Source organism: Leptopilina boulardi, unplaced genomic scaffold (genome assembly GCF_019393585.1).
Source record: "Leptopilina boulardi isolate dan_hultmark-lab unplaced genomic scaffold, ZJU_Lbou_2.1 LbouV2_302, whole genome shotgun sequence".
NCBI classification, from domain to species: domain Eukaryota; kingdom Metazoa; phylum Arthropoda; class Insecta; order Hymenoptera; family Figitidae; genus Leptopilina; species Leptopilina boulardi.
The window spans coordinates 1,619,061-1,644,305 of record NW_026137866.1 but is presented as its reverse complement, the minus strand read 5'-3'; the positions used below and the strand labels follow the sequence as shown (position 1 = coordinate 1,644,305).

General features: G+C 27.2%; 3 protein-coding genes and 1 long non-coding RNA gene across 5 annotated transcripts; 2 read left to right on the top strand and 2 right to left on the bottom strand.

The window, feature by feature from the left end:
* Positions 1-315: 315 nt before the first annotated feature.
* LOC127282911 (homeobox protein PKNOX2-like) lies at positions 316-10,169 on the bottom strand. 2 transcript variants are annotated; one of them, XM_051307492.1, is made up of 7 exons: positions 9,819-10,169; positions 5,550-5,978; positions 5,080-5,280; positions 4,533-4,839; positions 4,266-4,403; positions 3,971-4,152; positions 316-3,902 (listed from the first exon to the last, which is right to left on the bottom strand). In XM_051307492.1, the coding sequence occupies exons 2-7, from the start codon at positions 5,856-5,858 to the stop codon at positions 3,570-3,572; spliced, it is 1,470 nt and encodes a 489-aa protein (XP_051163449.1). In that variant the 5' UTR covers positions 5,859-5,978; positions 9,819-10,169; the 3' UTR covers positions 316-3,569. The 2 variants fall into 2 exon arrangements, with proteins under 2 accessions (XP_051163449.1, XP_051163450.1); XM_051307493.1 differs by lacking the exon at positions 4,266-4,403 and having other exon boundaries at positions 9,819-10,167.
* A 564-nt stretch (positions 10,170-10,733) lies between these two features.
* On the top strand, positions 10,734-13,325 carry LOC127282910 (vasorin-like). Its single transcript, XM_051307491.1, has 6 exons — positions 10,734-10,977; positions 11,275-11,546; positions 11,665-11,927; positions 12,043-12,340; positions 12,509-12,667; positions 12,793-13,325. The coding sequence occupies exons 1-6, from the start codon at positions 10,800-10,802 to the stop codon at positions 13,114-13,116; spliced, it is 1,494 nt and encodes a 497-aa protein (XP_051163448.1). The 5' UTR covers positions 10,734-10,799; the 3' UTR covers positions 13,117-13,325.
* A 3,983-nt stretch (positions 13,326-17,308) lies between these two features.
* LOC127282912 (brain-specific homeobox protein homolog) lies at positions 17,309-23,469 on the top strand. Its single transcript, XM_051307494.1, has 3 exons — positions 17,309-18,053; positions 18,212-18,461; positions 23,156-23,469. The coding sequence occupies exons 1-3, from the start codon at positions 17,610-17,612 to the stop codon at positions 23,410-23,412; spliced, it is 951 nt and encodes a 316-aa protein (XP_051163451.1). The 5' UTR covers positions 17,309-17,609; the 3' UTR covers positions 23,413-23,469.
* Positions 20,013-20,946, bottom strand: LOC127282913 (uncharacterized). Its single transcript, XR_007843270.1, has 2 exons — positions 20,509-20,946; positions 20,013-20,180 (listed from the first exon to the last, which is right to left on the bottom strand). It is a non-coding gene; the product is annotated as an uncharacterized LOC127282913 (long non-coding RNA).
* Positions 23,470-25,245: the final 1,776 nt, after the last annotated feature.

Here is a 25,245-nt window from a genome sequence, read left to right as displayed (position 1 = left end):
ACCTTTGGCGCCTAATTCATTTTCAAATATTTTTGGAGTTATTTTTTTTTTAATAAAATAAAATCGATTATCAAGATTTAATAAATAAATAAAATCAATTAATTTTAAGAATAAAATACTTTGGCGTGCAAATATACTCGTTTTTAAAGATCAATATTATTTAATAAAATAAAAATTGCAATATAAAATGTAATACTCATTACTTAAATATAATTACTTTTTCAAATTATATTAATAATTATTTATTTGTAATTCATGGGGTAACTATATTCATTTGGGAAAATATTTTCTTACTTTGAATTCAAAGAGTAAAAATATATTGCAAGCGTGATGGCATTTATTAATAAACTTAATTAACAGAGCGTAAATTTACACGAGAGAAGTATAGATTATAGCTTATATGACTGAAAATTTCAAATGAGCATAGGAATGGTCCAGATATAAAGGTCAAACAGTATTTATCAACTGTTAACAAAAACTTAAAAAAAAAAAAAATCGCATAATGTGCGTTTGATAACAAATTCAACATTAACATTAACAATGTTTTAAATTAGAAATAAACAAACCTATAATTACAATATAAATTTATATTTTCAAAAAGAATAAACATGGAAAGAAAGAAATATAAACATTAAATGAAACAAAAATATAGAATTTTTTTTCAAAAGCAACTTTTCATAATATAATCATAAACAATATTTTTCTCTGATCCATTCCTAACTCGATATAATAATTGGCAGGATTGCACGTCACATATGAAAATACGTAAAACGTGCGAGTTTTTTTTTTTTTTTTTTTTTCGAACAAGTTGTTATACACAAATGCACATGACGTATGCGAGAATGAAGTAATTTTTTTTTTTTCATTTTTGATTTGTAAGTTTATCGAGAACATGCAAAAATTACGATTTTTATACGCGTGTTTTTTCTATGGACGAAGAATAATTTTTTTTTCTTATTTATTCGACTCATGTTCAAAATGTACGATCAACCTCTTCGGTAATAATATGTATTTCTATTCGTAGTTAGTTTACGATCGGTATACAAGTGAAGCCCACCGAGCTATCACAGTCGTCTGGTGCCGGAGCACATACGTATACGTGGTTTCAGCCTTAAACTAAATTCTTAATCTACTATCATTTTTTTTTTTTTTTCTTTAATCTTAAGTATTAATTATTTAAAGTACAATAGTTCGGTATCAGGTAAAAACCGTGATACACATTCGTATAACGATCCTTTTTTTTTTTTTTTAGTCTTATTTGCATTTTCATTGTCAAAAAACTTGTCTATCCGACTCGCAATCATATACATTGTATGGAACTAACTATTATATCAATTGTATATTCTTCAAAATAACCCTTCACAATCATTTAATTTAATTTTTTTTTCTTTTTATTTTGAATTTAATTTTTTTTTTCATTGATTTATTGTAAAAATTAATATTTGATTATCATGAAAGAAACTAAAAAAAAATTAAATTTAAAAATGATTGTCAAGGGTAGAAGAAATACAAACATAAAAATTCTTATTCTAAAAAATGGCATGTGTGCGTTGTCTTTGTAGAATCAAATCTTGAATTGTATCATCATTTCTTATTGGGGAAAAAGGATTTCCAAATTCTATTGGCCTAAAAATAATCAATAATAATAATAATAATAATCGTTCGATTTTCAGTACTCATATTTTAACGTTCGGTATATATTTTGTATGTACAGCAGTACCAGCTCTCAACTCACAAAAAAATGGTACATGCGCAGATACGACACTTAGAGTTTAAAAATATAATTATTATATATTTTATACTTTTTGAGTAATATTATCATTATCATCAACTTCTTCATCTGCAATTTTTCTTTTTTTGTTATTATTATCTTGGAGGGACAGTATCTTATTACGTCACATTTTCGGATGCAGACGTGAACAAAGACTACGCGTGAAAGTTACCACACTCTTTAATTAAAAAAAAATAAAAATAAAAATGGCACAAAATAAAGAATTCATAAACTAAAATTTTTTTTCCCATAATTAATAATAATTAGCTTCAGACTAAAAGACAATATTTGATTTAAAGTTCAAAGTTCGTATGAGATAATTTTTTATCTTTAGGAGATAAAATTTTTATTTATCGTATACATTGTTTTTTTTTTTTTTGTAATTTTTATTAAGGGAAATAAACTATGGAATGAAATTTTTTTTAAATAAAAACTGGAAGCAATCAGATTTTATAAACAGAATCATTGAAAGGTATTTAATTATTTAAATAAACCTTTGAAAGTAAACGCGGAAAAATTTCAAAAAAAAAAAAAAAACGATAATTAAAAAAACTGCTTATTGAAACTAAACGATTTTTGTGAATGGCATATGCAGAAACGTGTGTATGTACAAGCAGTTCTTTTTTTTACACGCGCATTCTTGATCCTACTTTTTTTTTTTAGTAGCCGACAGTATAAAATGAAAACATTTTGGTTTTTAAACGTTCTGTACGATATTAGAAACAACATTTATATAATAACTAGCTTCCGCCTTTTATCTCTTTCTCTCTCTCTCTATCTATTTGAAAAATAATTTCTTTCTTAATTACGTATTCGTGAAATTGTGTTTGTGTGTTATAAACAGAATATTAATCCGGATCGTCTATTCACGTTTTTTTTTTTTTTTAATCACACACATTCATTTAAAAACATGAATAGGCGTCAAAAATGCGATTTTGCATTTTTTTTTTAAATATTAATAAATCCCTCAATGACTATTGCACAAAAAAATATCTTGATTGGCAATTATGAAAAATCGCGAACCATCAATCCTAAAAGCACTTTTTTTTCCATTTGAATCAGCATTCTATTCTTTGTTCATTCCGTAATATATATATCTATATATATAATTTTTATCTAAATTCCTTTAAAATTATGACTATTAGGAATTACTTCTCTATCAAGTCTGAAGAATTACTGGGATTAGATTTTTTTTTTTATTAGTTAAAGATAGTCAAAAAAGTGGGAATTTTTTTTTCGTAAACACCACAAAAGTTTTGTTTTTATACGTTAAAAATAATGTAGAAATAAATATTTTACTATGTACTTAAAATTGATTTACATGGGTAAAAATGTTATTCTAAGCCTTAAATTGTCCTACAGCATTTTTGCAGGAAGGGGAAGGTTTTTTTTTTTTTTTTTTTAATTGGGAAGCAATCTGCAAAAGTAGTGCTTCAGTCAATATGCAGATAGGATTTTCTTTTAAAAAATAGACAGCCTTAAACTGCGCCTTTTCTACTCTTTCGTGTACTGTCTGCATGTTTTTTTTTTTTAAATTAATTAAAAACCCTTAACGGCACTATCAGGCTTCTATAAAGTTATAATTTTCCGAAGATTGTGTGTGTGTATGTGTGTATATGGAGATCGATAGACAGCAGAAGAGCGTGATAACTTCTACCCAAGTATCCCTGATTATCGCAACAATAATTACGTATTTGACAGTTAAAGCGAAATCTAACCTCGAATACCTTAATACTGTAGTGAGCAACTGGGTTTGAAGGTACCGAAGAGAGGTTGATGTTTCAATGATCGACAGAGGTCAGTGAAGATCTTCCTCATCACTGTCATTGCCGTCTTTACTTCTTGTTGCACCTCCTTCACCATCACTTGAAATTGAATCGCTACCTGAGTCTTCAGACTGCCAACCAACTTGTTGTTGTTGAAATTGTTGCTGTTGCTGCTGCTGTTGATTTCCATGCTTTGAAACTTTATTACGTTTACCAGCACGTGACAATGCTTCAGCGCCTGCACCATCCAACATTGGTTGTAAAATTCGTCGACGAGCATTTATAAACCAATTATTTACTTGTAGTAATGTGAGATTTGTCTCGCTTGCAATTTGACGTTTCTCATCTTCCGTGGGATATGGATGCTAAAAAAGGAATATATAAATATTTTATTTTCATTTCTTTTTTTTGTCAAAAAATAGAAAACACTTACGACTAAATGTTGAAAGAGCCATGCACGCATAATGTTGGTTGCTTGTTTTGGTAAGACACCTCGTTTTTGTCTTCCTTTTCTTGCACTACTGTGACTGACACTATGTGACGAAGTTGTAGTTCCACAACCATCATCATCTTCATCGCTTGCCACTGGAGATGGTGAGCCTGCAACAGTAATATCTACATCCCGAAAAAAAATATTAGCAACAATTTCATATTCATTGGAATAAAAAGAAAAATATTTCTACCAAAAAAAAAAATAAAATGCGAAATAATAAAATTAAATATCTAACCAAAACTCTTTTCATCACTAACGAGACCAACATCAACGTATTCAAATTCACTTTCGCGTTCTTGCTTTGGAAGTAATCCCCAGTATCCAACTTCTTCTAAGTACATTCTTTCGGATGTTATCGCATCATCGTTTTCCTCTACAAGCGAAAGTAGACAAAAACCCTAATTTTATCGCGATATTTTATTGAATTTAAAACTCGATTTTTGTAAAATCCTAGAAACTTTTTTTTCAGATACCCATTGATGAAAATAAATTAGAATAATACCTTGGCCGAGGTACATATCATTAACACATGAATGAGATCCAATTTGCGAAAGCGGTGTACTTCCATGAATCGCTGATGGTGATAGTGCTAGTGGATCATCCTGGTCTTGACTACTATCCAAACGTTGAATAGTCGATGATGAACGAGCAGAAGATGGGAGTTCAGATCCTGTTGCTCCTGCTTCCATTGCACCATCACCAGGAATAACCACTTGACCTGCATTCCCATTCTCCGACAGCGAATCGCCTCTGCTCACTCTGAGTCCGTTAGCTCCCGACTCAACATCATTGCCTGTAGATGACAGCACCTGGCAAATATATGTTGCAACTAGCTGTCAGAGAGCAGGGGTGGGGTTCTATCATACTGTCAAGGACGTACCATTATCTTTTTTTTTTTAATTTTTCATCAATTACCATCAAAGCAAATTTTTTTTTTTTTAATTAACATGAAACTAGATGGTTACGTCCTTTTCACTATTAAGGATGTCTACATAGGTTTAGGGAACAGGGTAGGAAGCCCTGCGCGGATTTAGAAAGCATGTCCTAACCTGTAACGGACTGCTGCCGTTGCTGCCGCTGGACGGACCCATATCGTGGCCATGATGACTGTAATCGCTTCGAAGTAAATTTTCGCTCTGCATTTTCCCCTTTAAACACGTTATGTATCTGTTGCAAAAATCTTTGCACAATTCCTGAACTTTTTCTAATTCCAATAAATGAATTCTTAGCACCTGTATGGCTTTGATCATCTGCAACGTAAATTAAGAAAAAAAAAAAAAAAAAAAAAACAATTGAACTGTTTCATTTCTCTTTTTTTCCAGACGTACTTTTGTTTTTTAGTATCAGTGTTTTTAAATTGAGATAATTCCACAAAAAACAATTTTCAATTTAAAAAAAAAATTTGAAATTCATAGAAAATTTATTTTAAAGAATATAAGAAATTTAATTATATATCGTATCTAATATGAAATTATTAATAATTTATTGTAAAAGAAATGAGAAAATAAAATTTATTTACCAAGCCGTCAATCTCGGGGTCATTTATTAAAAATGGCTTTCGGTCTCTTTCTTGATGTTGGACGAAAGCTTGTATATCCATATTGAAACTTTCGGATGTCGAATTGTCGGAACTTTGCGTCGCTTGCTCGCATCTTTCAAATAATAATGCGAGCAATGGAAATAATGGATGTTTATAAACAGCACGTTTATCAGTTTCAAATTGCGCTTGGTCCTGATGTGCCGTATAATCGGCAACTCCGCTGGCAGGATCCTGATCGTAACCAGGAGTCACCATCGCTAACGCCACGGCGGTACTACCCTCTTGCATCCTATCATTCCTCTTTTAGAAAATTCATTTGTTTTATTTCAGGTCCTCCGGGGCCTGATTTATTTCAATAAAAAAGGAAATTGAAATTCTCACACACCTCCTTTGGCCTTTTTTTCCAATCTAAAAAAAAAATTTTCAAATTAAATCATTGTATTAAAAAAAATTGTATTATTAAACTAAATAAATAAATAAAAGTGACTAAAAGAATATTAAATCATTTAAACTGAATTTAATCAGACACAATTTTCAACAAAAAAGCAATTGTATATCTTCTAAAGGAGGGACCAATTTCATTTCACATCTCTGATTAAAATTACCAACCTATTTATCTTCTCTAACAGAACTAATAAATTATTCTTTTAGCATATTTATTATTTGAAAAGAGAGTTTTGCCGATAGAATATCCTAAAGATTTTTATAAATTGAAAAAGAGTTTAATTTCGATTGAGCCTTAATCGAGAAGGAGGATGAGATCCACACGAGATAGGTGATCCAGATTCAGTGTGAATGTGCCCGTATTCTTCTTGCCTGGAATCGCCGCACCACGAAGCACTGAACAAGCGCTACTGCATTTAAATGTCATCATTAGAAGTCTTCGCTACCAACACCAGTATTCATCCGTAACAACCTACCACCTTCTCCATAACACCAACTCAACCACTCACATATACAGACAACATTTCGAGCATCCCTTTGAATTTCCAAACCCCGCAGGTCGTACTACCTTCCAACATGAATAAATAAAACCGCTGCGGCAAGAAGTGAAGAGTTGCATTTTAAAAACATTCAATATAAATAAATAAAACAAAATAAAAAAAAAAAAAAAAAAATTAATTTCCAATAAATCTTGAATACCGATTAATTTTGTCATGCCACGAAAGTTTTAAAATCAAATTACAATAATTAAACACGAATATAACGTTGAAAAGATTTGAGAGGATGCGTATAGATGAATTCACCAATCAATATTGTCAGTTATTAAACTAAGTGAATTAAAATGACACTAATTGCACAGTATCCGGAGAGTTAATGATTCAATAATAGCCCATAATAAAATCTTTTTCGAAACATTGCAACAATCACTCGTTATAAACAATAAATTGAAGATTATTTTTTTTCATATATATATACTGGAAATACTCTATAAAATATCGAAAGCATTTAGCGCGATGAAACTGATCTTTATCGTTTCGGACACAGAAAATTGGCATTTATTGCAAAAAAAAAAAGAGAGTAGTAAATATCTGACGCAGATTTCACTGGATAATCGGGTTATTTATACCAGGGCCGTGAGAACTTTAAAACCGATCACATGAGAGGGCGATTATCATCTCCTTTTCAACCCATAATTTATTGACGATCGTGTGCATGCTTTCTGATAATCCGGTTTCGATTGATGGATCAGAAAAATTCTAAATTTTTTTTTTCACTTTTCAATTTTTGAGAAATATGATTTATGAAAAAAAAAAAATTACAAGTTTTTTTTAGAGGAGAAAAATTCAAAATTAAAGTAAAGGTTTGAAAATGTTAGAGAGACGGTAGAGTATAGAAGGTGGGGGTGAAAATGCTCGAGTATTGTGAGGGTGCTGAAGAAAAGACGGAAGGGGTGAAAGAGGCGCCATTACTCGCAAGTGGCGCTTTCCTCTCGATGAAACCGATATTTATCGTACCACCAAGCGGGACTTTCATTTAAAATATTATCGCTGACGATGTTTTACCCATTGTTTTTTTTTCTCTCTTAGTAACTTTCACAAAAATATATATATATATAGCTCGTATAAATAAAAAAAATAGTATTTAAAAAAAAAAATGTGAGAAAGTTCACTAATTGGAATATTCGTAACGGTTGTAAAAGTATAAACAACAGTTTGCTGAAGCTGATAACGCAAAAGGGAGGTGAAATTTTAAAAGTTCAGAACAGATTAAAAGCTTCCGTTTTAGTTCCTCGAGCGTGTAATGCCGTAATTAGTTTTCAGAATAAGCAAGCTCAATCTTCCGCTATATTTCTTATTATTATCCTTTTTATTCTCCACTCGTTCTTCTTCTCTCTTTCTCTTTTTCTCTCCAACTTCGTCTCACAATATTGCTTTTGGATTCTTCAGCGCTCTCCGCATTTTGACACAGCTGTTACACCCGAAAGAAGAACGATCTACAACACGTATAGCCAAGTTAGCCGATGAAGGAAGATTTTTATTGTAAAACTATATTAAATTAACATTTCTATATATATCTGTATATACGGGGAAAAAAAATAAATTATTAAAATAGAAAAAACATCCCTATTGTTAGAACCAGTTATTAATTAATATAAATAGTAATTTTTTGCCGATAACGAATAGAAATTAATTACCATACATAGAATTGATAACAAGTCAAGGATGACAACGAAAAATTTAAAAATAAATTTTTCTTTACAATAGAAAGCGTACAAAACATAATTGGCAATTAAGATGAACTGATTTAATCTTTAATAAATTTCTATTTATTGCTATACGAAGATTTTACTTTACTATAAGACAAATAACTATTTTTTAAAAAAAGAAAATATTCCAAACTCTACAAAACAAACGAAATTTATTTTTAAATTATACTCTATTGCTAACATTTTTTTTTTAATCATATACAAATTTTTAAATTACCTACAATATTTTTTTACCCAAAAAGAGAATAGAATTCGAATCAGCATGTACAAGTACCACGTGTTTTAGTGTAAGTTTCATTACATCACATAAATATTTACCTTTGAGATAAAAAAATTCATAAAATTGATCCCAAAAAATTGCCTCGAAAAATAATACACATTTTCACATTTGAATTCAATATAATAGAAGCCGGAAACAATCACTTTCGAGATAAAGAAAACGGAGCAAAAACTAAGGAGTTACTACCGCCGCTACTATATTGCTACTACATAGTAAGCTTCTGTCGGTGCGCAGTGCCGTATCTAGAAAATTATCTTTTTATTTTCAATTATAAATTTATATAAATACTAGTTAGTCGAGTTTATTTTCCCTTTTTTTTAAATATAAAAAAAAATGATACTTTTTTTTATAAGATAAATTGTTACGCTTCTAACTTTTTTTTTTCCTTTTAATTCACAGTCAACCTCATATAAGGTATAATTTAGAAAATCGTATAATATAAAGGTTGCCGATTCTCGCTAATTATTTTAATTCACTATTTTATAGATGGTATTTTTTAATTTAATTTCATACCATTTTATATACACCCTCAATAAATAAGGTATATATTTATCAAGTTCCAATGAGCTAAACAATAATATTCTTTAAAAAAATTACTAAATGATTTTGATTATTCACCTATGCACGTGTCCTTTCTATTTTTATTGAAAAAGATGATATTTTAATCAGTTAATACATCCAGCTAATGAATAAAAATAATTTTGATAATTTGTTTTTCATAACAAAAAATCTGAAATATTAGAACAAAAACACGTGTTTTTTTTACAATTGTTTATAATCCAACTATTTATCCAATTGAGAAAAAACACCTCATGATATTCTAGTATACAAAGAAAAACAAAACAGATACCGGAAATCGACCGGTTCCAAAATTTGTAACCCATCCCTTCAAATAGCGACCGGCTAAAAGGCAACGAGATAAACCCTTACAGTTTACAGAAGAATCAGCTCTAAGAGGACGAAAAAAAAGAAGAAAAAAAAAAAAAAAAACATGCATAATTTGGTGAAGCCTCTCACAGGACCCTTGACAATATCGATCGCATCAATCTCTTGCAATTCTGTCAACCCACACCATGGGCGTTCACTGGAGTCAGTGCGCACAAATTTTACTTTTTTGTATAAAGTGGCGCAAGATAGAAACATAACCTCAATATTGTATACAGCTTCAAAGATCTTAATATTTCCCATTTTTCATATTCTAAAGCACTTCTCTGTTTATAACATAAGAGTTAAATTTATGACAATATTTTCCACTAACCTCAATTGTAGACAAATTTTATGAATCCTTTTTCCTCTTTCTCTCTCTCTCTATATATATATATGATGATGATAATAAAGCACGCCTCCACTTGTTTTATTTTCGTCGGGATTTTTTCTGTATTTAAGCCACTATTGAAAATTTAATGTCACTATTTTTTATCCACGTGTTCAATTGTATTATCAATAAATAGCCAAACGTTCTAAAAATGCGTTCAAAACATTTTACACAATTTATATTATATTTATTTTCAAAACCACTGTGGTGTCGGGAAAAATTAAAAATCAGACATTTTTCAACGCACCCTAACCCGTCTGTACCCTTCCACTGTCTCGTCTTTTGTGACGTCACGAATTCAATACTTTTCATTTCTCCCGGCACGCTTATCAGTCGGTAACAGAGGTGTCAGCACTTGAAAAAATTTCAATAGCGGCAAATTTAAAAAATAAAAAACTTTCTAAAAATTAAAAATTTATAATAAAAAAAAATGTTAATTATAAATTTCTATTGCTATTTAATAAATTTTTTTATTGATTTTAGAAGGAAAAAAAAAGTGTAAAATTTTTTTTCCAATACTTTTAATTTAAAAATTATATAATAATAATAATAATAATAATTATTATTATTATTATTTTTAATTATTGCAAATTATTTTTAAATATTAATTTTTTATTTATAGTTTACACTATTTTATTTTTTTTTATTTATTTTTCAATTATTTTTTATTATTTTGTATTTATTATTATTAGTTTCTATTATTTAACTATTATTAAAAATTGATATCATTGGAAAAAAAAATATATATATATAGATATGTATTTTTTTTTATCGCGATGCCATAGCAATGAATAATATTGAAGTTAAAATATTATCTTATCAACGAGTTACGTTATCAGGTGAAGACCATTTAGATTAGAAAACCGATTCTTTACACCTGAAACCTTCAGAGAGTAACGCGGACAGTTCCGAAAGTAGATTAAAATGGATTTTTATTCTTTTATTTTAATTTTATTATTAATTCTTCCCTCTTCGTTGTGTTTAGAAAAAGAAAAAGAAGAGACAGTAAAAAATAAAACAAGTGTAAAAGATGTGGATAAACATGAAACAATAAATTCAACAATTTCCCTTATAAATATTTGTGATAAGTGTACATGTACAGGTTTGTAAATTTTTTTTTAAAAAATAATTTCAATTTTTAATAATTAAAAATAATATAAATAAAATAAAAATAAATATAATATATTAAAAATAATAATTAAATTAATATTATTATTATTAATAATATTATTAATAATAATAATATTAATTTAATTATTTAATTAATTTTTTATTTATATTTTTTCTTATTATATATTTATTATATTATTATCATTACTCTTTATTATTATATTTTTATTATATATTATATAAATAATAAATAAACGATTCGATAATGATTTTTTTGTTGTATGATTAGAAAATAGTGTGAAATGTTCAACATGGGATATAAAAACAACATTTAAAAGTTATAAATGGCCAAATGGAACATTAGAAATTGTCTCTTTAGAAAATACACCTTTAGTCAGTATAACGCAATTTCCATTACTCTCGATAAGAAAATTAGTCATAACTGGAAGTAAAATAAAAAAAATTGATGATGCGTCTTTTATAAACTTGAACAATTTCACCGAATTGAATTTGAGTCATAATGAAATAACTTCTAGAATTTTATTTCCAGATGATTTTCTGGTAAGAATATAATATAATTATATATATAGTAATGCCATTTGAAAAAAAAATATAAAAAAAATTTTTGTAAATATTATTTATTAAAAAATGAAATTTAATTAATTAAAAATTTTTCAAGGGTAACTATTCAGATATAAGTTATGAGCCAATGAAATATTTGAGAATATTGAATTTAAGTTATAACTTATTTCACACATTAGATCAAGGTATTTTTAAACATACTAGAGATTTAACGATTTTAAGTTTAAGAGGAAATCCATTAACTGTAATTGACACACCAACAAATATTGCATTATCGACTCTTCCACTTCTTGAAGAACTTGATTTAAGTTATTGTCAATTACATGAATTACCTCATTATATTTTTCACATTTCTCACAAGTAAGTGTTTTTTAAAAACCAAAAAAAATTTATTTAATTTATAATTTAATTCAATTAATTAATAATTATTAATAATAAATCAAATTAATTAATTAAATGTAAAAAATTTTTTCAGATATTTAAAAAAAATTGATCTTAGTGGAAATAAATTTACAACTCTACCATTAGCACTAGAATATGCTAAATTTGTTAAACAATTGACACTTGATAATAATCCAATTAAATTTATTGGACAAAATTATAACAATACTTTTCCTGAATTGTCAAATCTTGAGGAATTAAATTTACGAAATATGTCACTATTAAAACAAATTGGTGAAGGTGCTTTTGCAAAATTGTCAAATTTAACAATATTAAGAATTCAAAATTGTTCCCATCTTAATTTATTAGATGCGAATGCATTTTCATTAAATGTAAGTATAATTTTTATTCACGATTGTAAATAAAAAATTTATATTTAAAAATATTTTTCAAAATTAAAAAAATATTTAATTTAAATAATTAATAATATTTGAAAAATATTTCTATATATATATATGTGAAAAATGTGAATGTAAAAATTGAATTTATTTATTATATAGAATTCAAAGGGCAATACAGGACCTCCACTCAAGAAACTACTGATATCAGATAACGCCCTTCAATATTTACCAGAGCATTTTGTCGCAAGATGGGACAGACTCGAAGAATTGGATTTGATGAACAACCAATGGAGCTGCGATTGCGATAATCAATATCTGGTAAGTTCTTTTTTACGATCGAGAGAGTCAAGAGTAATAGAAAATGTTTTTCTTTCGAAAAAAAAAAATGAAATTATCGAAATTAATTTCTTTTAGTAAAAAAAAAAAAATTACTTTTTTTTCAGACAACCAACATAATTCCACGATTGGGTTTAAAATTAATGGGTGATAAAGTAAATGAATTAAAATGTGTCTCACCTCCGGAACATTATGGCAAAAGTTTAACATCACTTGAACATCGAAAATTACGTTGTCTTGATTTATATAATGCCAGACCGGAAAAAGATGCAGCAATTTTGGTTGGAATTTTAATTGGTTTACTTCTTGTGATACCAGTTGGTGTGACATTCTTTTTCTTATGGAAAAGAGGATATTTCTTTTGTGGTTCCCAAAGTCCAGGAAGTTTTTCAAGGGCATTTTATAAACGAACACCACACGATGATATTTAATTTGAAAAAAAACCAAATTTCTGTAAAAAAAAAGAGAAATCAATCCAAAGACAAAATAATATATACTTAATAGTTAATAAAAAAAAAAATAATTACGGTTTATTAGATTTTAGAAAAATTTTAGCATACACTGAAAAAAAAATTCATTTGATTTAAATATTCGATAATACTTGACTATTATCAAATAAATAATTATTATTTGAGATTGTATTTGTTTCAAATACAGAAATTATACAATATTTCAAAAATTACAATATTTATCTAAATATCTTTTTTTTAATCTTTGGAAATTTTGTAATAAAATATTCAAAAATGTTTTTAAAATCTAAAAAACCGTTTGATATCTATAATAATGGAAAAAATTCAAAACTCTATATAACTAGAAAAATTTACAAAAACTCTTCGTTATTAAAGCAGGTTTTAAATTATTTTTATTATTATTATTATTAAATTATACTATTAACGATTTCATATTATGTGTTCTTCCTCATTAATTTTGTTTATATTAAATTCTACAATAATAGTATAAAATCATTTGAAAAATAATATATTCAAAATTATATTTATATAAAGATAGGACAAAAATCATATATATAATCGCATCGCAAATTATATATATTAACTTCGATTACATAATTATATTTAATATGCAAAATAATTATCTTATAAGACGTATATAATTTAAGAGAAAAAAAATATTTTAACGTTTATAATTATTTTTAATATTACTTTTTTACATTATTATAATATTTGATAAAAATAAAATTTGTGTTTATATTTTACTGTATATTTTATTTTATATTTTACTGTAACTAATTATTATTGATTAATGCTCTATTATAATTTTTAAATTATTTATATAAAAAAATAATTTAAAAATATTTAAATTTCCAAAATTTTTCGGATTAACATTTCATAAAAATATTATTTGAATTGAATATTTATTAATTTAACTCGGATTATCTATATACAACACATATTCGCATTAAACATATAGTATCGTGGAATATCAAATGGAGCACAAATCGACTGTCGTTGTTGCACTAACAAGTCTCCAAGGGATGAAAGAAGCTTTAGTCAGTAACGGATTTATTGTTCTCAGACCCCACGATTTTCGAACCTAATTTACTTTATAAAAACATTTTCTATTTATATAAAAAAAAAAAAACAAAAATCAAAAAATTTAATCTGGAATAAAACAAATTCAATCGATACAAAAAAATTCAAATAATCATATATATCAAATAAATATTTATTTTTATATTAAATTATTTATTAGATATTATTTTGAAGTTAATTAAATGGTTTTTTGTTTAAAACAAAGAAAATGGTTGACATACAGTTTATTTAATCTAAACAAAAATTTATTTGGTTCAAGTAAATATTTATTTGTTAATAAATAATCAAAATAAATTTTTGTTGTTATTCAATAAAAAAAATATTATTTTTTTAACATAACTAAAATTGAAAAAATTAATTATTAAATAAATAAAAGTTTAAATGGAAAAAAAATCTTTTTTTTTGAAGAAATTACTTTTTTGAAAGAAATATATATAGAGAGAGATTCTAAATGATAAAAATTATTGAATTTATAGATATTTGACGTTATTTCGTTTGTCTTTTGGTTGTAGCAATTTCGAGAGAGAGAGAGAGAGAGAGAGAGAGAGAGAGAGAGAGAGAGAGAGAGAACTGAGTGGACACGCGTCAAGTAATACAATTACATACCCGTCGTTAATTTACTCAATAATCGCTGAAGCAAACCCCTCTAAATGATGGCACGTGCCACCCTTTGCCACTATATAAGCTCGATGTTGTCAAAATTCTTATTTTAAAAACTAAACGCGAGTCAAGAATATAATTTGCTTCCAAAAAAAGATAATATTTAGTCAAAATTTTCTAATTTTATTATAGTATAAATCAAATTCTTTTATCAGTAGTAAAGGTAAATATTATAATTAGAATTTTTTATATTCTAAAGAGACATGATAAAATATTTTTAAAAAAATAGTAGTAAAACTAAATGTTTAAAACTTTCTAATTTTTTTCGTAATTTGTCAGTATAAGTAGTAAACTTCAATATTTAGTCAGACTTTTTAAAAATGTTACGTCTTCACAGAAAATTAAAAGGCATTAAAATAAGCTGCAACGCATTATTATTTTAATCCAATTTTGCTTATTTTAATACCAAAATGAATTAAAATAAGCGAAATTGAATTAACACAGAAAATTAAAAGGCATTAAATTAAGCTGCAACGCTTATTATTTTAATCCAATTTTGCTTATTTTAATATCAAAATGGATTAAAATAAGCAAAATTGAATTAAAATAATAAGCGTTGCAGCTTAATTTAATGCCTTTTAATTTTCTGTGAAAATAATAAGCGTTGCAGCTTATTTTAATGCCTTTTAATTTTCTGTGTTATCAGTAGTACGAGTCAATATTCAATCAGACATTTCAATAAAGTTTGTAGTTTTATCAAATATAGCAGTTTGACTTGCAAAATTTTTCTAATTTTATCAGTAGTATAAATTGGTTTTAATCAGACATACAATAATTGTAATTCATATAGAACAAAAAATAAGTTTTACCGCATAAATATAAAAAACACACACACATACATAAAAATGTTTGTTTGTTAGAAGAATTCAAACCTTTCATTGCTTTCAACCCTCGCTTTCAAAACATTGCTCTTATATATATATGGATACCATACCAATAAGTGACTGGTATATATATATAGTAAAGTTGATTTTCTTCTGAAAATTGATTCACTGAGAGCTTTTCAAGAAGGTTTTTGCAATTTACTTTTGTCTAATATGTATACGTATAATAATATTTTTACATTGAAAAATAAAATTTAGTTGTTTCAATTAATGTTTTACTTGATTATCGATTATTCAAAGAAATATTTAATTCGAAATCTATTAAATTACATTTATAAAAAAAGTATAAAAAAAAAGTAAAAGTAAAAAGTATATTGAATCTATTCCAAAATTAATATATTGATATAAAAATTTATTTATTTATTAATCAATTTAATTTAGTATCAATTTGATACTTTCAAGTTAATATAATAATATATAAATTTTTAAAAAATAATTTTTTTAATAATAAAAAAAGCAACGAATTGAAATTTTTTGATTCAAATAAAATAGCGGTTATTACTTGACTATTACCAAATAAATATATATTTTTTTATATTATTATTATTATTATTATTATTACCTGTCTTCCAAAAATCACGATTTAAAAAAAATATAATTTTTATTATAAATATTATTTATTATTTTAATTATTCATACACAGTCCATAACTTTCGGGCGAATAAATATATTTTTTTTTATTACTTGAGTCAACTAAATAACATTTATTTCAAATAAAGAATAATTATTATTGATGCAAATAAAATCTAAATAATTCAAATAAAAATTATTTGGTTCAAGTAAATATTTATTTGATAGTCACACACAAATTTGAAAGTATCAAATTGATACCAAAAATATCAAATTGACACAAATTTTTATATCAATTTGATATTTTTGGTATCAATTTGATACTTTTAAATTAGTGTGCAAGTAATCGATATATATATCAAATTAATTTTTTGTCAGTGCATACATATATAAAATTATCATTCTTGTTTATATTTGAAAAAAAAAATTATAAAAGAATTTGTCTTTAAATTGCAAACCTTCTGTCAATAAATTTTCCTGCCTCTCCCCCCCCTCTCTCTCTCTCTCTCTCACGATTGAGGTAAAAGGAGGATGAGAAGGAGAGAGAAGTGATATCGAATATGTGTAATTTGAAAACACAATAATACATCCGTCGCGACGCGAGACATCGTTTTCCGCGAATACCGCCATAACATATATTTATATATATATATAGTATCGGTTGTTCTCGTGTGAAAATTTGAGAATATATGCGTATTGTATACACAAGAGTTTTAGAAGGAACAAACCATCTCTCTCGCTCTCTCTCTCTCTTTCTCTCTTGACGAGAAATCATGAATTCTCGTTTTCCTCTGCATGGTAACCAAGGGTAACGTTAATACGAATAGAACCCGCCTCCGTCACGTTGGAACCAACCCCGAACAACTGTTGTTGAATTGTAACGCCCAGCCAATACGCGAACGCTTTCAAAGCAAACTCACGAAAAACCCACCCCCCAAAAGAGAGGTTACAGTGGTAGGGGGTGTGAGTGAAATGAACCACGCTCAATCGCAGGTTGACGCACTGATAGGGGCTAAACGGTTATGCCAGTGTCAACTCGGGGTTTGTGGATGACAAAACACGTGACAAAAAAAATAAAATTTAATCGCGAATTAAAAAAAAAAGTGAAAATTCAGTGAGTGGCGATTTTTTTTCTTTTTAAATTAAAATATAATTAAATGTTTGAAAAAACATTAAAATTATTTGACAAATGCATCATGCGATTCATTTGTCACAAAATTCGTAAAAGGAAATTAGAGTGAAATTTTTTTTTTTTTCCAAATGATTCAACCAATTTGGAAAATTGAATTAAAGGAAGAAATAAAAAAAGGAGATAGAATAATGCAGTCTACCTGTCAGCAACAACAACAACAGGCACAACAACAAAATGGCACATCGTCAGCAAATAGAACATCATTTTTAATTGAGGATATATTAAGTAGAAATAACGTACCTCCACATTCGCAACATCTTCAATTACATCATCATCATCATCATCATCAGCATCAACAACAACAACAACAACATCATCATCATTTATCATCTCATAATCATCAACAATATCAACAATTTGCAAGTCTTTTGCCTGGTTATCCCGCTGCACCGCCGGCTGCTGCATTTTTTCTTGGACCACTATTTGGTAGCACTGGAATGGGCGTCGGTGTTGTTCCCGGTGTCAGCGAACTTGCAGCATTAAAACACTGTCGAAGAAGAAAAGCAAGAACTGTAATTTTCAAAAAAAAATTCAATAAGAAAATTTTCAATTTAAAAAAAAGGGAATAATCAAATTAATCAGGATTTTTTTCATAAAAATTTGATTATTTTGAATTTGAAAATTTATTTATTTTTTTTTTTGTCGATAAATAGCTTGTTAATTTTGACAGGTATTCAGTGATCAACAATTGGCTGGTTTGGAGGCAAGATTTGAAGCGCAAAGATATTTAAGTACACCAGAGAGAGTTGAATTAGCCGCGGCTCTACATCTCTCTGAAACGCAGGTGAAAACTTGGTTTCAAAATAGACGAATGAAACATAAAAAACAGCTGCGAAAGCTCAACACTAACAACAACGGCAATCAAGTTTCTGGTCAGCAGCAGTGTGGAGGTCAATCAATTTCTGGTACCTCGCCAGCCGGTACGTCTATCACCTCTTTTTTAATTTAATTTTGCAAGAAGTGCTTCAATTAAAAAGGCACTCTCTCTCTTTCTCTCTCCTATATATATCGAAAACATTAAACGTTTCACATCCCATACACTGTTTTTTTTTAAATTTATTTTTTCAAATTCCAAATTTAAATCCTAGTAAAAATCAAAGAATTTTCAAATCTTTTAGCGAGAAATAACTAAAATTGATTCAAATAATCGAATAAATATTTAACCAAATAATTATAAACTGTATTTAAAAAAATTTATTTGGTTCAAAAAAATATTTATTTGATAGTCAATTATTTGAATCAAATAAATTTTTTTCACTGTGGTCAAAAATTTATATAATATAATCGGTTATCAAGTTTAAATTTAATTAGTAAAATATAATATGTAATTTTTATATCAAGGATGTAATGTATTTACACAGGCGATGAAAATAATTTTTTTTAAAGAAAAAAAATTTTCGAAATAAGAAAAATGAATGATTCCTTTATATTATGGAAATTTTTGAAACATTAATAAATTGAAAACCTTTGGTTTTCTCTAATTAAGATCGATAATCAAGTGGATCGTATATATATACATATATATATATATATATGAGCGTCGACTGATCCTAAACTCACTTTGTGTAGCAAATAGTTCACTTAGCAGTTAACGCTAATCAAAGTTGGTAGAGTCGAAATTTCGCTGACAATAAATTAATTACCTAGTTATCTGACCATGTCGCAGCTCAAGCTAATGTTACTAACCATGAAAGCCATAGGTAAATTTACGGAACGAGTGGTTTTGCTTCATACGCTAATATTCACCACAATAGAGTCTGATTGGCATATACGAGTAGTATATGTAAACTCATTATTCAAAATTGTTAATATTTTCTTTTTTTTTTTTTTTTCTTTTTCAATTCTGATCATTTAAGTTATATTTAATGTTTATATAATAATATAAATGAACTTTATAACTATCTAAAAATATAAATATAATAACAAAAAAATTATATATTCTTTTTAGAAATAGTGAAAATTTTATCCTCTTATTTAATTTCAAAATTATTTCAGAGTAGAATTTTTTTTTTTATTTTCGTCTGACTAAATTTATATTTATAAAATTTAAATATAGTTTTACACAGTAAAAACAAAGTCTTAAACCGTTTACACCTTAAATTAAGCCCATATATATTGTCGAATTTAGTGATTTTGTCTGACTAGAAACCGAGGTTTGCTACTGTAAATTACTAAAAGTTAAAATTATCCGACTATTTAGGTTTACTACACTGAAAAAAGGTTTGGTATTAACAACCAAACATTTGGTTGGTATTTAAGAAATCAAATTTTTTTGTTGAATCAACAAAATTTTGGTTGTCCCAATCAAACTTTAGTTAGGACAACAAAAATCCTTTTTTTCTAATTTTTGGTTGTGTCAAACAAATTTTGATTGAGACAATTAAAAAATTTTGGTTGCTTAAGGGGGGAACACCAGTTGTAACTCAAAAAATAATGCTTTTTTCAAGAATATTTTCCAAAAGAACAATGAATCTTTTTAAAGAATACTATTTATTAGTTAAAAGTACATGTAAAAAGCTGTAATTTAAAAGAAAAAAAAAATTTTTTTAACAAAAACTTTTGGAGATATGAGCCATTGAAGTGGCGTCTTAAGAAAAAAGGCGAATTGCGGTGACCAGCATTCTGCAAGTATACTTCGTCTGAAATACAAAAATGAAATTGATTTACATTTATTATAAGATTATCTAGTTCGTGATCGAAGGATTTAAAAAAAAAAAAAAATTTGACAAAATGGCGACCTGTCAAAGTCAAAAGTATGATTTTCGTTAAAAAAATACGGTCGATTTTCAGCTATATAAAAAAAAGTTTTGCATAAAAAAAAAAATCCTTCGATCACGAACTAGACTTATATGTGTAAATGAAGCACACTAAATTTTAAATAAATCGGTTTAATGGTATTCGAGTAATCGTGGTCACCGACTTGGAAAATGTCATTTTGAGAAAAACGCATTCAAAGTTTCAACTTACTTTTTTTTGTTCAGAAGAAATTTTGTTTCCAAGTTACAAAGAGTCATCGATTCTTGGACCATATAATAACTCTTCCGCAGTGGTTGCCGTTTCTAAATCATAGGAAAAGGCCATCTGTCGTTAGGGTCAGTTATGGCTGGCCACCTTGTATGAAGCCACGGGACGCGCCGATGCAGTGTTCTGTATATCTCATTTATTTTTCACCGGATCAACTTTGAAATTTACAGACACATTTCTAAATATGTGTACTTTAAGAAAATGCACAAAAAAAAAAATTGATTTTTCGAAAGTTACAACTGGTGTTCCCCCCTTAAATACCAACCAAACATTTGGTTGTCAATACCAAACCCTTTTTTCAGTGTATATACTGATTTTCTTATTTTGTCATTTTATATATGTAACTAAAAACGACTTATTTTTACTATTAGTAAAATGACAAAAAATTTATCGATTCTGATTAAATATTTACTTGTACTACTTATAGAATTATTCCAAAATTAAATTCTGACTAGACATTTACTTTTACTACTGATTTTCTTATTTACAGTCATTTTGTCTAACTAAAACCGACTTGTTCTACTAGTAACATTGCAAAAATTAAAAATAAATTTCTGACTAAATATTGACTTATACTACTGAAAAAATTACATAAACATAAAAAAGTCTGACTAAATTTCTACTTGTACTGTTGACAAAAAAAATTAACGGATGACTGAATATTTACTTTTACTACTTATTTTTCAATTCAGTCGGTCTGATTAAAACCAAGTTATACTACTGACAAAATTATGTCATAAAATTGTTTTGTTTTACTAGTAATTAAATTAAATATTACTTATAAATAACTGATAATAATTTTAATAAAAATAATATTAAGAATAATAATAATAATAATAATAGTAATAAAAAATTATAAAGTCTGACCAAATATTTACTATTACTACTGATAAAATTACAATATTTCTGAAATTTAAATTAAACATTAAATTGTTGTTATAAACAAGAGCTTGTTTTAAAATATAAAATACCCCTTAAAGATATATAAGGATTTTGTTTTTTCTTTTGCCAAAGTAACCACGCTGCGTTTCATCTCACGACATCGTTAACTATACTTTACTTCTTTTTTTCATATATATATATAGTCTGTTATCTTCTCCTCTCTATATATAGTATATCAAAGAAATTATAATCCGCATACAAGCCATACTGTGTGAAAATTTAAAAAAAAAATTTATTATCACACATATATGACACTCCACGAGAGAAGGGACCTTATATCAAAATAATTTTAGGTTATGTTTGTCATTCTTTAACTGCAAATATTCAACTCAATATACAAAACGTTTGAGTCTCCATTATCAAATTCAATTTTATTTTACCTAATTGAAAAGAAACTTATAGGGGCCATTTATTAATTACGTAAGGGTCCTTAGGGGGAGGGGGGGTTTATAAAATCTCTACATGGTCTTACGTGGGGGGGTGGGGGGTTGAAGCTAATCTTACGTAAGATTTTGCCAAGTATTTTCCATTTGTATTGATGTAATTAATTTTTTAATTACATTAATATTGTTAAAAACTTACGTAAGAAGGGGGAGGGGGGGTCCGAAAAATCTTATGTATCCTTACATGGGGGTAGGGGGGGTCAAAATTAGCCAAAATCGTCCTTACGTAATTAATGAATGGCCCCTTATCACAATAAAATTTTTTTTTTTTTTTTTTTAAGTAAGCCAGAATCTTTTATCACTATAAATATTTTTTTTTGGTCCCTTCTCCCCTGAAGCGTCACATAAATTTTTATAATAGAAAATTTTCTTCTTCTCTCACATTAAATTATTTTTAAAAAAATAATAAGTTTTTCTTTTTGATTTTAAAATTACTGTTTTATGGGAAAGTAAAAAATAAAAAACAGGTAAAGAAAGAAGATACCTTTTATAGAGAGAACGAGGTAATTTTCGAAGTGATATCGAGAGAGAGAGAGAGAGAGTGAGAGATGAAATGAAATTAGAATATACGCGACATCGCGTACTCTCGCTCTCTCTCTCTCTCTTGCGCGGGTAATCGAAGTTTTTGTAATACTTGGAACCGCATCGCATCCGCCTAACACCAGCCACTTGTCGTAGCCAAGATGGCTTCTTACCTCTCGTGAAGGGATGGGTGGTTATATAACGAAGTTATCCTCCTTGGGAAAGCGAGGGCTGCCAAGGCGACTGCCTTGACTTCTCTCAGGAGTTATATATGGGAGGCAGTGACTTATACATAGCAAAGACTTCGCGGGGTCTTCTCAATTCGGTCTTGGGAGAAAATTAATCAATTATCGGTCTAAGTGCTCGACCATGGTCTAGCCTATAGGCATTTTCCTTAGAAAAACTTCAAATGGACCACCATTTTTTCAATTTTTCAAAACATGCAAATTTTTATATCAGAGAAAACTTTGATACAACTAAATTTTATTTTTATTACAAAACTCCTTAATCTTTGGTTCTGCCTTTAAATCAAATTTTTTCTTTCCGTTAAGTAAATTAATTTTTATTTTAACAACCAAATTTTTATTTGAATTAACTAAACTTTTTAATTATGTCAAAATAACTAAAATTAATGCGCATAATTGAAAATAATTTTAAAAAAAATTTTTTTCTCTACTCACCAGAGAGACCGGTTGATTTTTCACTGACTGGTGGAAGAGAATCTCGTGCAAGTAGTGACGCTGTTGTTGATTCCGACGAGGACGAAATCGATGTACTCGGGGACGAGACACCCTCTCCAATTCAGGATACCACGTTACGTTTGCCGAGACGTGGTTCACCACCAACGAGTTTTCAATCCATCCATCAACATCCGGTGACCCTCTCTCAACAACAACAACAACATCATAGTCAAACACTTATTCAACGTCAAAATCGCTGAGAATTGATACACCTCGACAATTCGAGGATATGATGATATCATTTCTAATACCTGAAATCCGGATGCCTAGTCAATTTCTTCGACGGTAATATTGATACAGTGCCATATATACATCTAAAAAAAAAAAAAATAATTAATATCTTAAAAAAACTATTTGTGCGGAGAGTGAATAGACTTATTTAGCAATGTATATATACTCACAGTATATACATAAAAAATCGTGACAAAAAAAAAAAGAAAACATGATCGGTATTGTTATATAATATAATTAATCAAAAAATTAAATTTGGACTTGATATATATCAAGTTATAATAATAAAGAATTAAATTACATTATATCTTAAAAATTGAATAAATACAATTATTTACCATTATCTTTTTTTTACATATAACTGTTTATTTAAAAGTAGGAAATTGATACCAAAAGTTTTGATTTAAGTATCAATTTGATATTTTTAAATTAACTGTACGCAAAAAAAAAATCGAACAGCGATATATTTTATTAAAACAGCGAAAGTTTTCGCTATTAGTGAAATATATCGCTATTCCAGAGAAACTTATCGCTGTTCCAAGTGAAGATTGGAACAGCTCGAAAAAAAGGGAAGAAACAAAAAATTTTAGGTTTTAGGTTTATACCTTATAATTCAATTATACACTGAAAAAAATTCCTAACCCCCGAATGGGACGCATGATTTTCTAAAATTTATTAGTCATAATTTACATTTTATTGAATTTTATTTGTCCTAATTAGTTTTAAGCCGAATTTTTATTTGTTCGAAATAGCATTTGGCATAATTTACATCAAAGCGATTTTCTATATTAAAGAATTTTTATATAACGGAAAATTCAACTCACAAAATTTTTATTTCTTCGAATTTTTATTTGCTCGAATTTTCATTTAACATATAATAGGCATTTTAAAGAATTTTTATTGGGTAGAATTTGATTGAATAGAATTTTCATTTGTTCGAATTATTATTTGATATAATTTCTGCATATAATCGATTTTTCATACTACAGAATTTTTACTTAACCGAAAAATCATTTAATAGAATTTCTATAATTGATAGAATTTTCATTTGTCCGAATTTTCAAATGGCCGAACAAACAATCGACAGAAAAATTTCAGCGCGATTTTTAAAATCAACCAATCATTAATGCGAAGAAAATTTTTTTCAGTGTATAATGAAAAATTAAATAATTTTTATTTAATATTGACTTAATGGCCAATATTCACGGAAAAAAATAAAAAGTAATTTTTACTACTTTCATAGTAAAACGGGATCTGTCCGAAGTTTCTGCGCAACTCTGGCAACTTTTACTCCAAAAATAGTAAAATTTACTATTTTTGTAGTAAATTTTACTGTTCCGTAGTAATTTTTACTATTTCTAGAGTAAATTTTACTATTTTTGGAGTAAAAGTTGCCAGAGATGCGCAGAAACTTCGGACAGATCCCGTTTTACTATGAAAGTAGTAAAAATTACTTTTTATTTTTTTCCGTGTTGATAATTGGTCCTTTATTTTTACTCTCCAAACTATGTCACATAACCTATAATTTTTTTGCTTCTTAGGTCCCTTTCTTCAGAGTGATAAATATATTTTTAATTAATAATTTTTTTTTTTAATTAATAAAAAATTTTTTTAATATTTTTAAAAAGTAATTTAATAACTTAATTTTTATTTTGAAATAATTCAAAATTTTCATTTAGGTATAATAATAATTATAATTTTCAAATTATACAATTTAATTTGAAAATTATATACTGAAAATGGAAAATAAAGTTTCGAAATAGAGTGCTCTCACAATTCAAATAATATATATATATATACGC